Raw genomic sequence first — 17,061 nt, forward strand, 5'->3', positions numbered from 1 at the left:
TGACAAACACCCCAATGCACTCATATGCTCTTGGTCTGCGACGCCACCAGTGGGGCTGGGGGCAAAGTCACTCTGGCGCTGGCACAGGGACTCTGGGGCTGGCCTTGTCACTGAAAACGGATAAGGAATTCTATGGCTGAGAACAGGGTGGTGGGCCTTGAATTCAGGTGATTCAGGGGCACACATAGTGGCTGGCCATTGCTGGGTGGCAGTCAGATCCCTGCGGGCTGGGATATTGATGGTGGGCTGGCTTTAGACACCCCGCGGGCTGAGCTGAAGTGCCGCTGAGCTGGAGACAAGGCCAGGATCACCCCTGTGAAGCTGGAGAAACGCAGAGCTGGAGCTGAAGAAGAGAGCTGGCAGTATAATAAAGCTTGTGGGTCAAAAGCTGAGATCACTGGGGCTGGGAAAGGGCATTTGTAGGGCGGGTGCTCTAATCACTGCTGGCCTGGCAAAGGGACTGCACACACCATAGGAACCGAAGGGCTGGCACTGGCACTCTGGGGCTGGCCTTGTCACTGAAACTAGAACAGGATCTGTAGGGAGGAGATGGGGCTCTAACATTGCGCCTGACAAACACAGCAATGCACTCATATGCTCTTGGTCTGCGAAGCCACCAGTGGGGCTGGGGGCAAAGTCACTCTGGGGCTGGCACTGGGACTCTGGGGCTGGCCTTGTGACTGAAACTAGAACAGGATGTATGGTATGTGTATATGTTTTAATCGTGTAACCAGATGGATTAATAAAAGGCAACACCCGTAGCAGGTTTCTGTTGGATCTGTGTCTGTGAGAAGTGGGCTGTGTGCTGGAGAAGGAGAGCCGCTGTTGGAGAGTTGCAATAGTGACAGGTGTGAGCTGTGAGGATGATGAGGGCTCAGAGCAGCCCCAGGTGCGAGCTATGAGGATGAGGAGGAGGGGGTGGCTCCTGCCGGTGGGAGGTTGTTTTAGGGCGAGGGTTTGCTGCCGCTGGCTTTTGCATGGAGATGCTGGAGAAGAGGAGTTTATGGGGGGCTCCTGGGGCTGTCTCATGGAAGGACGGTGAGCGCTTCGGACAGGGTCCGGGGGATCACCTGGATACGCACTTGGGGATGTGGTGCATTGCTCGAAGGAGGAGCCGAGGGACAAACCATTGTGTCGAGAAGCAGCGGCTAAACAGGTGAGCCCGTGCGCCTTTGTAGCGGGGACTTTTCGCCTTTCCCTTTTGAATTTTGTCCTTCTGAGGTTGAAATGAGGGGGCTGCCCTGTTGTCCCTCCTTTTAAGGGGTTTGGATTGAGGTAAAATTGTGCCTTTTGCCATCATTTGAGGCAAGCCCCTTCTTTTCTGCTCTTCTAGGGGATGCGATGGAAGGGGAGCCCACATTTCTTTGCCCTTGTTCAAGTGAGGTGAGCGCCCGAGCGTGGCGTCAGTTTCGGGGCTTCAAAGGAAGGGAGGCGCGGCTGTGGCAGCGCTGGCAGGGTGGGCATGGGGCTGCGCCGCTGCATTTGGGGCGCTTCTGCCCCTGGGCCGGCAGCGAAGGGTCCGGCGCGGGAGCCCCGCTGGCAGTGGCTGGGGATGGCCGAGGCGGGAGGGGAGTTTGGCGCGGCGGGGCTGCCGCGGGACTGCCGGAGCCGCGCCGGTGCGAGCCGTGCGGAGCCGAGGGGAGCTTTGGCCGGGCCGGCGGGCGGGGCAGGCGGCGCGGGCGCTGCGCCGGTGCCGCCGCTCCGTCCGCTCCGGGCGCGGGGCTCGGGCGCCGCCGGGGCCCCCCGGGCCCGGTGCCGGCCCCGCCGGGCCGGGGGGAGCGGGCGGGGGTCTCCCGGCGCGGCGCCGCCTGTGCCTGCCCGAGGAGCCGCTTTCCTGCCGGGAGCGCGGCTTCTCATTTTCCAGCCTTCCTGCCTGGGGTGGCTGTGGGGTGGTTCTGGGGAACTCATTGGATCCTTTTCTGTTGTCCGGAGTTGGTGTAGGAGAAGGGCCGTGGGGCACTTTTTGGTTGGTACGGTTCTCGCTTCGGGCGCTGATGACAAGGGTTTTTTTGGCTTGAGTGTTGTTGTTGGATTTCTTTTTGATCGTTTCTTATGTTTTTAAAGGATGTGTTTTGAAAGGCTTACAATGGTTTTTCTGGGTCGTAGCATGAAGAAGAGGGTAGGTTTTTAATTCGGTTGTGGAGGCTTTTATTAGCGTGAGTGCGTAGTGTTTGTTTTGGTGGCTTGAGGTAGTGTCCTGTACTTAATTAGTTAGGTTGTTTGTTTTTTTAATATGTTGATGATTGCATTCTTGTTTATTATATTATAGGGGTTTTATTCATTTGGCTTATTTGATTGCCGTGTGTGTTTTATTGTTGCAGGGAATTTGGGAGTTATTGTTTATGGTTACATTTCTCTTTTGGCGACGTGCTTATTTTTAAGTGGTATTTGTGTTTTGATGGTTTGAGGCATTATGGGTTTATTGAGTTAGGAATAATTATTTTGCTTTGTTAATATGATTTTTTTTTTTGGTAGTTTGATGTATTTGGTTGTTGTTTTTTATTAGTTTTGTTTTTGGGAACGTGAGTATTTCTATGGTGGATCTTTTTAGGTAGTTATTTTATTTCGGTGGTGAATCTTTTCTTTCTTCGTGGTTCCGATTTTGTTATATCGGTAATTATTTGGTGGGTTTTTTTCGTTCATTTTATAGAGTATTGGGTTCTCTTTATGAGTTAGTGTAGTGGTAGAGTTTTGGGGTTTGATTTTTTATTTTTTTTCTAAGAAACGTTCGGGGTCTGTTGTATGGTTTGGAGTATAGTGAGTTAGTTGGCTTTTTTTTTTTTTTTTTCTTAATTTTTTTTGTGATTTGCTGTGTGGGTTTTGTTATGAACAAAACAGCTTGGCTGCGACACTTGGCTTGGGCTAAGTACTGACATTGAAATGTTAAATAGCTAATTGTTCCTGGGAATCACCTACCTCCCCCCACCCGCACTACCATTCTATAGGTCTTCTTAAAAATATGTGTGTCATTTTTGTGATGTGATAAGAACCGCTAGTGAAAGAAGTGTAGTGCGGGTTTTTTTGCCGGTAGTTGGTTGGCTGTGGAACCTTTCTGAATATTTTGGACGGCATTGTTGGGAATTTGATGCTGTTTTGGCATTTTAGTTTGAGGAACTGGATTAGAACTGCAAAGTTTTAACTCGAATGAAACAAAAGGAATGCATAAATACGAAAATAGGAATATAAAACTTCAATTTTAAATATGAACGGAAAACATATAAATAAAACATGTAACATGAATAATGTTATCCATTACTATTAGGTATTATATTGTTTGATATAGGGTATTTTATATGTTTATATACATATACATGTAGATTATAAATATAAATATGCATTTAGAAACGTATAATTAATACATGTGGATATATAAATATGACAAAATAATAGGAATCAATACAGTACATAATGCATATTTTACTGTACATGTCTTATTATGACACATTATATGTCATAGGAATTATAGCTCGAAATATAGTACCTCAAGATACTGTGATAGAATATATAAGTACTTGTGAAAATCGAAAATAGAAATAAAGAAATATCTAAATATAGTTTAAAGTAAAGGGGATTTTAATTGTCTATTTGGTAGTAGGTAGGGGTTTTATTATAAAAATGATAAATATAAATAAAATAAAATTAGAAATCTATGTATAGAAATATATCCTAAATACGTTAAGAGCTATATAAAATCTCAAAGGTAAGTAACTATAAGTATTAGCGGTATGTACGAAATAGAATTGAAATGAAAATTTATCTATCTTGCTACCTTATTATCTATATAATATATATTTATAGATACATCAATATAAAGGAGTAATGCGCATGTGACTATAATGATGAAAAAATATATGAATATTCAAGTAGCGTTTAAAGAAAGGGATTTTTTTGCTTTTATTTGATTAGAGGCAGGGTTTTAATGGAAAAACGATGAATATACATTTTGTTTTGGTATCTATCTAAATATGGATATCTAAATATGGAATTCTTTTAAGCTGCATCCCAAGCAGATCTGAAGACAAAGGTAGAGAGCTGGTGGATGTAGGTAATCTATGTTTATTGTGAAACTTTAATTTATAACTAAATGGGTCTATAAATTAGCATTGCTTATATATTGTAGTTTCTCATATACATCTCAGGTGATCTCAGACATCAATTTAAACAATTGAGGGCTTAACAGAAGAGGAAATCAAAAGATATTGGTTGATTTCTCCTTGTATGCCAACACAGAAGTATCTGTTCATATTGCTTTTTGAATATAGGGGACATTCTTTGTAATGCACTAAAAAAAAAAATTAAAACCTATTGGGTTGTACAAATTTTTCATTAAAAAATTGTACTAATTTGTGCCAATTTCCTAATACAAAGCTATACTACACTATTATAGTTCTCTAAAAATAGGAAAAATTACTTTTTAATGTACTAGCTGTTCTAGAAGTGCCATATATTTTAGCAATAGTTAGTACATTTTTGTTTTAATGAATACTGTATCATGTGTATCCTGTAAAATTTGCCTGCAAAATAACCGCATATCCAGCAAAGAATCCTGCATAGTTTTTACTATTCCAAAAAACACAATGGAAGAAGAACCATCTGTGTTGAGGGACATCCAAGTGGAAAGCAACTCTTGCAAACGCAATGATTTTAGCAACATCCATTTAGAATCTACTTCATAGACTCTGAGAATTTTCATGTGTTTACAGCTGGAAATAAATCTACTGGAAAGAATCTGGGCTTGAATATGTTTGAGCACAACACACATTTTAAATTGTTAATTGTAAATTAAATGTAAATAAAAATAAGTATGAGGAAGAGATAGACTATAAATAACACCATACATCAATCTACAATAAAAATGTACATTTGAACATAAATGCGAAAAATAATGATAAATTTAGACGGAGTTTAAAGAAAGGGATTTTTTAAAAAATTTTTACTTGCATAGAGGCAGGGGTTTATTTTAAGCCCTATAAACCTTTCAGAAATAGAAATCTATCTATAGAAATATGTAAGCAATGTATTAAGCAATGCATAAAAATATGAATTGTAATAAAGGAATAAATGTAAGAAATTATAAAAATACAATTACACATCAATATACGTTATAAATCCGAATGTGAATATAAATATGAAAAATATAAAAATAAAAGAGCTTGAAATGCAGTTTAAAAGAGAAGGTTTTTGCTTTTGGTTCCTGTTGGGTTAGAGGCAGGGGTTTTTTTGCTGGCGTTCTTTTCCGCGCGGGATGTTTTGGGGCATTTGCTGCAGGGCAGGTTCCGGAGGGCATCGCGCCCGTTCTTTTCTGCCGCCGGCCCCGCCCGCGGCCCCGAGGCGAGCGGCGGCCCCCGGCGGTGGCGGGCGGCAGTGCTGCCGCCCTGTGGGCAGAGGGCGGTACTGCAGCCCGCCGCCCGCGGCCGCCATCTTGGGAGTGGCTTGTCGCGGACTCGCTTGACCTTCTCGAGATGGCGCGAAAAGGAGGACGTTGGCATTCGAGGACCCGTGTCTGTTTTCTACACTGCCTGAATGGTCCCCAACGCCGGCGCCCCCCGACGGGATTTTCCGCGGCGGTTCTGGTGCCGTGCACACGGGCTGTGGGGTCAGCAGCACCGCGAGCGTGCGGGTTTTTGGCGGGGGCCGACGGGCATCGGCGTAATACGCCTCTCTCCGTCCAGGTCCCCACGGGCCGCCATCTTGCGAGTCTCTGGTCGCTTGAAAAGTGCTGCCGCCTTGTGGGCAGAGCGCGGTACTGCAGCTCCCCGGCCAGCGCCGGGCCGAAAACCACCGAGACGGGGCGGGGGGGCCAGAGCGGCCCCAAAACCACCGAGACGGGGCGGAAGCGGCAAGAGCGGCCACAGAAACCACCGAGACGGGGCGGAAGCGGCCAGAGCGGCCCAAAAACCACCGAGTTGTGGCGGAAGTGGCAAGAGCGGCTCCAATTACCACCGAGACGGGCCCGGAGGGGCGCGGGGCGGCGGCGAGCGGGGCGGTGTGTGTGAGTAGAGGGGAGCGGTGAAGGCGGCTCCGCGGCAGCGCCGGGGAAGGATGGCAGCGGCGAGGGCGGCCCGGCGGGGCCGGTATCGGCGGGCGGCGGAGGCGCGGTCGCGGCGCTCCCGGGCCGGGGTGGAGCGGCGTCGGAACAGGGCTGCGCCCGCCCCTCCTGCCGCCCTCCTGGGAATGGGTTGAGGCATTATGGGTGTATTTAGGTAGGGATAACGATTTTGTTGGTTTGTAAACAAATGTCAGTTGTTCTGACAGGAACAGGCTGAATGGGGCTGTAGCTCTGCCTACGAGGTCAAGCAGTGATAAGGCCTTGTCAGACCCTGGGAAGTAGAGGATGGGTAAAGAAGTGAGCCTCTGTGTAGCACTTCTCTGTAACAGATTAGCAGCTTCTGTAGCATCATTTCCTAGACATTGAGTGGTCTGGGGCTGGATTAGAAAAAAATTAGGTTTAGTGTGTTGTTTAACAGCTGCAGGTGGAGGAACCTGTGCCTTCTGCTCTCCCCACAGCTGTCTCGGCTGTCACACCTGTCCTGAGGAAAGCCCTGTGGAAGGAGCTCGGTGCCGCAATTCAGGACCCTGAGGCCACTGTGAAACTGCAAATTCTTTCCAAGCTGTTGCCACCTCCGGGAAGCAGAGGGCTGCACAACCTGATGGACTGCCTTCCTGCTGCTCCGGAGAGAGCAGGCAATGAAGAGAGGTGGGCAGCGTGTGTGTGTGTGTGCCTCCCCCAGGGCTCAGTTTGTCCTGGGAATCAGTGTGATAGGAATGGGAGCATTAACAGCGTCCTCTCCTCCGAGAATCTGTTGCTTTGCACTTTGGCAGCAAGACATCTTTAAGATATACAAAACCAAGTTAAAATGTTAATAAGAAAATCAACAACTATCTCTCTGCAGCTGGGCCGTGGCAGATGCCATATCCACGGTGCTCAAAAACTCAGAGGAGCTGCATTCCTGGAGGAGACATCTCTTCTCAGCCTGCGTAAAGGGGTTAGTTGCCATGTACAGCAGCAGTAAAGATGAAGGCAAGCAAGAAGTGGAGAGGTCCATGCTGCTGAGGCTAGAGGAATTATTGGTGAGACTGCTTATCTCCTTTGCCACAGAGGGACTGTATGCATATGTGTGATTGGGCAGTTGTAATTTTGTAAATACAGATTGGACTCGATTTCCTGTTTTATGGATTCTGGTTTCCATGGAGTTTTCATAGCTTTTTCCGAGTCCTGAGAATCCTTTATACGAGGCAGTTTTGTGTTCTTGATGATGACTTTCTGGTACGAATCCCCTTTGAATGTGTGAGCTTGAGGTATTTAGGAGAAAGAAATCAAAGGTTACCAGTGGAATTAAAAAAAAAAAAAAGAAGTTAAAATTAATTAATTATTATAAATTAATTAATTTAATTTTTAAAATTTAAGTTATCACCTTCTTTTTTAAAAGAAGCTGATAGAGATACTTGTGCCAAGACCCATCTGCCATGCCATCTGAAGTCTGGGGCAAAAGTCTGGTTGATCAGGAATAGAAATCACACTTTGATCTTGAAGAACACTACTTGGTCACTCCCTCTGTATACTGTTGCCTTGGTTTGAGTTCAGTGAACACAGATCCCTGTGACACGCAACACTGAAGGTCCCTGGGCAGTGAATGCCTTTGCGCTCTCATGGCTTTTGCTGAGACTCCCTTGTAGGACCTGGCTGACTCTGCAGGCCCTGGGGCCACCTCACAGGGTCCATCCCATCCTGAGGGTGTTTCCAGCCTGGCGAGGTTGGCACCTGCATTCCCAGGACTGTTGGGATGTGCAGCTGTCAGTCTGCTCCAGGCTCTCGCTTTGACTTGTCAAGTTGAGAATCCTTTTGCACTTGAGGCGTTTGAAGAGTATTGAGCCGCTGGGTTTTTGGAACCTACAGCCCAGCTTGCTTTTTGATTCCATACAGCCCCTGCTCCCAGACCAACAAGTTTCTTTTGAGCCAGGCATTAGGATTGTTGTATCCAAGAGCTTTTTTCCCTGTTAACCTCAGATCATCCCACGTGAGCGTTTGGCTTGCGTGTTCTTAGTGTGTCCCTTGAACAAAAATTGCTGTAGAAGCTCCATGTGCCAAATGTAAACCAACACCTGTTTTTACTTGCTGCACACAGTGTGTGGTTGAAGAAGTGGACCCAGATGACTGGTGTGACCTTGTGAAGACAGGGCTCAAGTAAGTGCTTTCATTTGAATTTGGTTTGGTTTCACCAAGTTCATTTTCTTTGCCAAGTTAATTTTCTTTGCCAAGTTCTCATTTCTTACCCAACTTGTAGCTTCAAGTGGGTTTTCTTGGGTTTGGTTACAGTCTGACTTCTCTGTGATCCTTCTCCCAAAGGTACCGTTACAGAGATGAAACATTTCTGAAGGTCCTGAACGTTGCCATCCAGTTACTATACATGAAAGAATCCTCACTAAGAGCGTAGTCAAGCTCTCCAAACTACACATGGTGGTCACACAGCACTCTCTATTTTTGGCAGCCATCCTGAGGTCAAGAGAAGATGATTGCATGAGCGTCCAGACAAAAGGTATTTTTTAGTCATCTTCTTCCCATCCTAAACACAGCTAATCTTCTCTTTCGTGCATTATATTCTTTCCATCCAGTAACACATCCACCCATGTAAATACTTGCAGAGTTATTAGCAGTTCCAGAATACTGGCATTTAAATTGTACCTCTGCTTGGATCCAAATGTTACATTCATTTTATGCTGGTTGTAAAGACTTCTGTTTTTAAAACTAGTGGAAAGGCGGGTTTGGGTTTTTGTTTGCTTATTTGTTGTTCTGGTATTTTTAACCCAGCTGAAGTCTTGGATTTATTCTTTTGGTTTCTGAGGTACTTAGTGTAAGATCACTGAAGTGCACATAGATCCTGTGATGTTTAAGCCTTGGCTACAGGTGACACAGGCTTCTGAAAATGGAAATGGCCTTGGCAGAGTAGCAGCTGTGAAGCGAAGCAGAATTAAAATGCATGAGAGCAGAAGAACCAAGTGAAATGGTACTTCTGGGTGCTGTGTGCTCCTCTGGCCTCTGCCTGCTGTGAACACTTTGTGTTGCAGCTCGGTGTAGTCCAATTCAGTGTTTGTTTGGTTTGATTTTTGTGTGTAACAAAAACACTGCTCACTTACTCTAAACAAATTCCCTCCTTTACTGGACACATCCTGGAGTGGGACCAGACTCCCCCTCACCCTGGAGGAATTCCCTGCTCCTCTGGAGAGGGGTGAAGCCAAAGCTTAGGAGCAAAGGCAAACCACCAAACCAGGGGCATTCTATATATATCCAAATAAGGGGCTCTGTCTTCCTGCTTTTCCTGTAGTTCTCCTTCCTGGTTTCACCTGGCCTGGAAGGATGGGCATGGCCTGTATTTATCATCTGAAAGTGGTGTTACTAAATCTGTCCAGAGGTTCTGATTACAGACACTCATTTTCTGCCAGAAAACATTTTCATTTCATTCCTTTCACCCAGGATGGCTCTCTGTGGTCTCAGACAGTGTTCCCTGGGAGGAAGGGCAGCCTTTGCCTCGCCTGCACAGCTCAGGTGGATGTGACAGAACTGGTGTGGCCTGACAAGGCATGAGCAGCTGTCTGTGCACTGGAGTGCCTTGAAACCTTTCTCTGTGAGGTTTTGGACACTTTCCTCTTTGGGATTTCTTGTGACACAGCACCAGGTATCCCTTCCTTTGTATAAAGTACCCTTGGTAAAGGATTGAATGACGGACAAGTGGGGCCATGGATAAAAATGGTTCTGTTAAAATTAGGCTAAGAATGCAATAGAGAAATGAGCTTCCTTTTAATGAAATAGTTAGGAATAAAAATGCTTTTATATTTGAATTGGTGTCCCCTCTCACGGATAAAACCCCATGGTGAGCAATCACAGCAGAAGTGTGAAAGCCGGGATCTTTTGACTTCCACAGAGGGCTTAATGCTCTTTTCCTCCTCTCTTTCAGGACAGGAGAAATCATTAAGCTCCTCCCATCTTTGCCAGAAGCTTCAGTGTTTAAGCAGCCAGAGCCAAGAGGCTTCAGCACCAGGGGGGTGCACTGGAGGGCTCCTGGTCCTGCCCATGCTGTGGGGTAAGTCAGAGGGACGCAGGGTTCCCCTTTTCCTCTCTGCTGGGATTAAGTGCCTCGGGAATGCCATTTCTGACAGCCCAGCCGTACCCCTGTGTGCTGGGAAAGGGCAGCAGGGAAGAGGCAAATGCCAGAGTTCCTTGGGGCTGACGGAGCTGTGGTGTTTGGCTGTGCCCAGGGGGGCAGGCTGGGCATTGTTCGGGCACCCAAGGACTGGTCTGGGGCTGGGAGCCCGGGGAGCCGAGCTCTCGGTGCATTCCCAGCTCTGCCAGCTGCTGCAGGGCTGGGTGCCAGCCTCTGCTGGGGCTGGGGCAGGAACTGCAGGGGAGGGCTGGCAGGATTTGGGAGCAGAGGGAGGAAAATGAGGAACGGTGCTGGGCAGCGCTCAGCCTGTGCTGGTGTCAGCGCAGCCGTGCAGGGCGCCGGGATCTGGGGTCAGCTCCGGCTCTCCTGGGGTTCAGGGTGCAAGGTCGGAGGGACTGGGTTTATCTGTGGCTTTCCAGGCCAGCAGGAACAAGGGGAATGTGGTGCCAGAGCTGTGTCCCATCGGGCTGCGCTTCCCTCTGAGCACAGAGAGTCTGGGCTGAGGGGAGATTGCTGCGAGTGCCCCGTGAGCAATCCAGGGAACTCGGAATTGCATCCGCTGCTGGGAACACTGCCTGAGCTCTGCTCAGGCTGTGTCTGCGAGGAGTGGGATTTGGGCTGCAGAGGTGCTGCTGGGCACAAAAAATGGAGTAAATCCTCTCCAGGGACGTGCAGTGAAGGACAGTGCAGCAGGGAAGGGGAGTATTTACAAACTATATCAGTATTTCTCCCAGAACAGGGAGAAATGGGGTAGAGCAGAGATGGGCTGGTTTGGTTTTTTCTGGGCCGGTTATTCCTTGTGCACTGTTTTAAATCTGTTGTAGGTTTTAATCTCCAGTCTCTTTCCAACAAAAGCTGACAGAAATTTAGGTTCAGGGTTAGAAGTTGGGTCCATTCACTGCAAAACCTTGCCCAGGCTGGAGGACTGGGGTGATGGCTGCTCTCAGCAAAGGTTACCTGTGAATACCGTGTCAGATTTCCCTCAATGCTGGGCAGAAAAGGTGAGGGTTTGGATCAGGAATTCTGCAAACAAAGCCTGTGTGATGTTGGTTTATTGTGTTTTTCAGGGAGCCAGGGCTGGCACAAGGACTCGTGCAGGTGCTGCTCTGGCACTGGAGCTGTTGCCCTGTGGAGCCATTTTAAAGGTGTGATTATGGAACATTTTGGAGGCTGTTTCTGGAATTCCATTTGTAGCTGGACCTCACTCCGAGTGCAGCAGTCCAGGTGAGGGTTCTGACCTCTCCAGACTTGTGCTCACCTTGGTACAGCCCGGGGCTGGAGCAGTTTTCCAGGGAAGTGGAGATGGCTGAGGATGGGTGCTCTGGAAAGCAGGGACCTGCTGGGATTTGCATTTGCAAAGCTGCCGTGAAGTTTGTAAAACCAGCAGGAAATTCTAATTCCTGTGGTTTTTGGGGAGGAGGTGCAGGTCACCCTGAGAGCTAGATCAGAACTGGTTTGTGGTAAGGAGTCTGAGGTGTGTAAGTGCCACAGCTGGTATGAGCTGTGTGCTAAATGCAGTCCCAGCCCCAGAGGGAGGCTGATGGGCTCTGCTCATTGCTGTCCCCAGCTGTCCCCAGCCCGCTGCTCCCCCGTGGATCTGCTCTGGATTCGGGCTGTCGGTGCTGGAGCGCCCTGCTCCCTGCAGGGCCCTGCCCCTAACCCACGCAGAGAGAGAGAGCCCTGCTGGCCAGAGTGATCTTTTTTCATTTTTTCTCCCTGTGCTGTTAGCAAGGAAGGGATGGGACTGCTCTTGGGCCGGGAGCACTCAGTGCTCAGGTGAGCACCCGCCTGGGAGCGTGAGGGTTTGCAGAGCGAGCAGCTGCTGCGGCTCAGGAGCAGCCACAAGTTCTTTGTTCCAAGGCAGGCCAGAACTTTCTAACCCCGGGGTTTATTTGGCTTTTGGAACCCAGCACCTCTGCTCAGTTCTGCCGCACTGAGGGTACTTTTGTTCAATGCCTTCTGTTGGAACTTGTCAGCTCTCAGTGTAGCGCACACAGCCCCAGCCCTGCCCTGCAAACCCTTCCCCATCGTGCCCACACAGTTTCCTCTCTCACTCACTCGGGGCAGGTTCTTACTGACAGCCACAGAAACAGAAGTTATTTTATGTTGTTTTATTCTTTTCCTGCGTAATGCCCGTGTCTTGTATTGGTACATCAATCCCAGCTTCTCCCGAGGCTGCAGATCAAATCTTTCAGTGTCTGTGGGAGTTTCTGGTTTTCCCATTCCCATGTCTTCCCCCTCTCTCTGTATGAAAAAAAAAATTTATTGGTGGATTTGTTAAGCATTTGTTGCATGTATTAACATACAGAAGGTGTTATCATTAGTATTATTATTGTAATAATATAATTAAAATGTATACTTTTGTTACAAGATTTTTAAATTATGGTGTTAAATTTTATTTATTGTTATATTTTATTAGTTATTCTTATTTTTGATATTTCTTAAAGTTGTACACTTTAATAAGTAGATTTGGTGTTTTAGATAAATGTATACCTTTTATTAAATTTTTATATTTGTATGTTAATAAAATAATTTTTTTTTGTTTTTTGTAAAACTGCGTATTTAATAGTTTTATATTTGTTTAAAAGTTATTTAGGGTAAGGGATGTCGAATTAGATTGTTTATTTAGATAATATTTTAATTGATTTAATTGTTTTAGTGTGGTTGAAGTAATAGGTGGTATAAAAACTGATGCTACCATTTTGATTTTAAGTTTCAAAGCTTAAAATTACTTTTATATTTTGATTACTATTGATGGATAAATGACTTTTTTGTTTTAAATTGGTAGCTATTTTAATATTAAGAGTTAATAATGTAAGGGCTTTTTAATTATATGGACTATTTGTAATGTTTTTTATTGGTATCTTAAGTAAGTAAGTAAAGAATGGATTTTTTTGAGTAGTGCTAGATAAATACAAAGCATTTAAACTTGAAACTTTAGTTAAAGTTACTTAAATGTTTGTTTTTGGTTGGTTAATTGGTAAAGTGACATAATTAAAAGTAAATAAAGTAGAGTAGAAGTAAAATATTTGATAGAATTTCATAATTTGTAAGTTACTAAATAAGATTTTTATAACATTGATTTTTATATTTATAAAGAAACTTACAGTTTATATATTTTGGTGGGTGTAGTACACGATGTTAGGTGTAAGTTGCAAGTCTTGTGTAATCTGCGTTTGTATTTCCATAGTGTAATTTGTCTTTGTATTTACATTGGTGTTTTATTTGTGGAGCGGTGAGTGTGTTTTTTGTGTGATCTGATTTTATGTTTCTTATTGAAATTTACTTGGGTTTTTGTACTTGTTGAGATATAAGTAAACTTTATGTTTTGATATGAGAAATAATGATATAAGTTGTTATAATTTTTCAGTTATAAGTATGAAGAAATATAAGAGTAAAATAATGTATGTAGTAAAGAAGAAATTGATAATAATTAGGAATTACTTAGATAATATCTATAATTAGTAACATAGGTGAAATTATATAATTAGTAAGTATTAAAAGATTGTACATACTTTTAGAGTTTATAACAGTTGATAAATATTAAATTAGTGGTAAGTTAAATAATTATGTGTGGATAATGATTTTTCAAGTTTATTTTAAAAATAAGTTTATTTGTTATATTGTTAAAGTTAAATTGTTAAGTTAAAATTATTTGAATTTATTTTTGACGTAGAAAATATTTGGGTTTGTTGTTAATTATTTTATTTAGGTAGAGTTAGGGTTAGGTTATAGTTTAAATTTTAATTGGTGAATGTTATTTAATATATTTTTATATAATGTTTTTAAAAATAGTACTTAAGAGTAAAAATGTTAGGATTAAAGATTAATTACATTATTTAATAATTGGATTTTTTTAGAAGTTTTTTAGAATTGAGATGCTTTGAATATAGTAAACTTCTTTTTAAAGATTTGAAAGTGGTTATGGACAGGATTGTGAGTTTGGATTTGGATATTGAGAGTGTGAAGGTGCAGGAAATGTATGAGAGAGTGATTACTTAGTGTGAAACTTAGAAAAAGAAATTAATGTTGTAGTTGGATTTTGTATTCAAGTGATTTTGTAATAATAACTGAGGAAAGTGATAAGTTTAACAGTTTGGAGGAGGTTTTTAATGGAATACCTTTTTAATCTTGAAAAATAGTTAAAATTATGATATAACATTAAGTTAAATTATAGAGTTAGTGTAGAGATTAGTTAGAGAGTTAACTTGGTTTAAGCGCTGTATAAGTTGAGAATAAAAAAGTAGGAATTAGAAATTTTATGTGTGTTTTTTAGATCATTCTATAAAGAGATAATAAAGTATATGAAAGTTGGTTGTAAATATCATAACAATATTTAATAAATATTGTTTATTATAAAAGCTTATATATTGATATAATATGATTAGTATATTAGTGGTAAGTGTTTGAAGAAGTTAGGATAACTTTTAAAAAATATTTATATATTCAGGAAATAGAGTAAAATTTTCAAACAGCATGATATGAATAGTAATTGCTATTTTTTGGTGTCGCTTCTAAAAGATAAGAGTAGAGATTGTAATGAAGTACAGAATTTTTGATGAAATTGATGATATAATACAGTGTACTTTTTTTTACTTCTGAATAGGCGTTTGTTAGTGTTTTCTTTTAGTTGTTTTAATTGGAGGTGTTTTATTTTTTTAAGAAAATTGACCATATACTGTATAGTTTAGAGAAATTATTTTTAATAAAATTTAGCATAAGTTATATTAAATAACATTTAAATTTAGACTGAATGAATTTTGATAGTAAGGAATAATAAACTTAATTTTAATTGATAAAAAGAAAATGTATTTGTTTAAATGTATTGACATTTAATTTTGTTTGATTTCATTAATACTTAACATATTAAATGTTATTACTTATAAATATTGAAGGTTTTTTAAGTCTTTTGGTTTTGAAAAAATTTTAGCTTGTTGAGTTATGATTATTACTTATATCTTTACAGGGTGGTTTTACTTATTGGGAGACATGTTTCTTAGGAAAATATTTTTATTTGTGTTACATTTCAAATGGTACTAATTTGTATAGTGGTTTTTTTTTTTTTAATGCAGGATATTGATTAGATTGTTTTATAGTTTTTGTGGGCTTTGACAAATATTTATATGGTTAGGCTTTTCTATATTTGAAGTATGTTCTGATGGTTTTTGTTGTTTAGAATTTGAAGAGTATTTGGTGTTTGGAGGAAATAAAGGTGAGGGTTTTTTGGATACGGTTGAGTTGTATTTTTAATGTTAGTAAGGACTACTTTTGGTACGTTATTTTCATTTTTTGTTTGGTTATGGGGAGGGTCTCCTGTTAGATGTGCAAGCATGAGACTGGCACTAGGGCTTTTTGTCTAATGGTTGATGGGTCTCTTTATGGGGAGGAGGTGTTATTTTAAGTATAAAAGAAAGGGGCTTTTAAAAAAGATTTTTACTTGGATAGGGGCAGGGTGTTTATTTGAAGCCATATAAACCTTTTAGAAATCTAAATCTAACTATAGAAATATATAAGCAATATATTAAGATATGTGAAAAAATATAAAATATAATAAAATATAATAGGAATAAATGTAAGAAATTATAAAAATACAATTACACATCAATATACGTTATAAATCCGAATGTGAATATAAATATGAAAAATATAAAAATAAAAGAGCTTGAAATGCAGTTTAAAAGAGAAGGTTTTTGCTTTTGGTTCCTGTTGGGTTAGAGGCAGGGGTTTTTCTGCTGGCGTTCTTTTCCGCGCGGGATGTTTTGGGGCATTTGCTGCAGGGCAGGTTCCGGAGGGCATCGCGCCCGTTCTTTTCTGCCGCCGGCCCCGCCCGCGGCCCCGAGGCGAGCGGCGGCCCCCGGCGGTGGCGGGCGGCAGTGCTGCCGCCCTGTGGGCAGAGGGCGGTACTGCAGCCCGCCGCCCGCGGCCGCCATCTTGGGAGTGGCTTGTCGCGGACTCGCTTGACCTTCTCGAGATGGCGCGAAAAAGAGGACGTCGGCATTCGAGGACCCGTGTCTGTTTTTTCTACACTGCCTGAATCGTCCCCAACGCCGGCGCCCCCCGACGGGATTTTCCGCGGCGGTTCCGGTGCCGTGCACAGGGGCTGTGGGGTCAGCAGCACCGCGAGCGTGCGGGTTTTTGGCGGGGGCCGACGGGCATCGGCGTAATACGCCTCTCTCCGTCCAGGTCCCCACGGGCCGCCATCTTGCGAGTCCCTGGTGGCGGGCTCGCTTGAAAAGTGCTGCCCCCATTGTGGGCAGAGGGCGGTACTGCAGCCGCCGGTGCCGGGGCGGGAGCGCGCGGCGAGCGGCGCGCGGGGCGGTGTCTGTGAGCGCAGGGCGGGGGGCGGCGGCGGCTCGGGCGGCCCGAGCCTCAAAAACAAGCTCTGGTCAGGAAACAGGCTTGGTGCTTTGCGCGCAGAAGAGGAATTTCCAGTGCGCATGCGCCTAGCGGCCATGACACTGTACGGAAAATGGAACTCTGCTGTAGGAAGGCGGCCATGATGCTGTACGGAAATTCCAGTGCGCATGCGCAAAGCGGGCGTACGGCAAAGGGAACCGCGCATGCGCACTGCGTGGGGGGGGAGAACCTTGCCATCTGTTTTTTGGGGGTTTGGGATTTTTGGAAATTTGGTGTTTTGGGAGTTTGGGGGGTTTTGGGGATTTGGGAATTTGGGGTTTGGGATTTTGGGGATTTGGGGATTTGGGGTTCGGGTTCCCGGGATCCCGGCCCTGCTCAGCCTCTCCCGGATCCGCAGCAGCTCCGGAACCGCCTCGAAACGGAGCCGAGACCCGCCCGGGTGAGCCTGAAACCCCAAATCCCCCAAAAATCCCCCCAAACCTCAGACATCCCCCAAAAATCCCCTAAATTTCAAATTCCCAAACCCCCCCCCCAAACCCCCCCA

General features: G+C 44.1%; 1 protein-coding gene across 1 annotated transcript; it reads left to right on the plus strand.

Moving 5' to 3' along the window:
- Positions 1-1,326: 1,326 nt before the first annotated feature.
- Positions 1,327-15,388, plus strand: LOC140684360 (uncharacterized). Its single transcript, XM_072930623.1, has 4 exons — positions 1,327-1,616; positions 5,673-5,992; positions 6,508-10,079; positions 11,228-15,388. Exons 1-3 carry the CDS (start codon positions 1,342-1,344, stop codon positions 6,834-6,836), a joined length of 924 nt encoding a protein of 307 aa, XP_072786724.1. The 5' UTR covers positions 1,327-1,341; the 3' UTR covers positions 6,837-10,079; positions 11,228-15,388.
- Positions 15,389-17,061: the final 1,673 nt, after the last annotated feature.

The sequence above is a fragment of the Taeniopygia guttata genome, chromosome 5 (genome assembly GCF_048771995.1).
Source record: "Taeniopygia guttata chromosome 5, bTaeGut7.mat, whole genome shotgun sequence".
NCBI classification, from domain to species: domain Eukaryota; kingdom Metazoa; phylum Chordata; class Aves; order Passeriformes; family Estrildidae; genus Taeniopygia; species Taeniopygia guttata.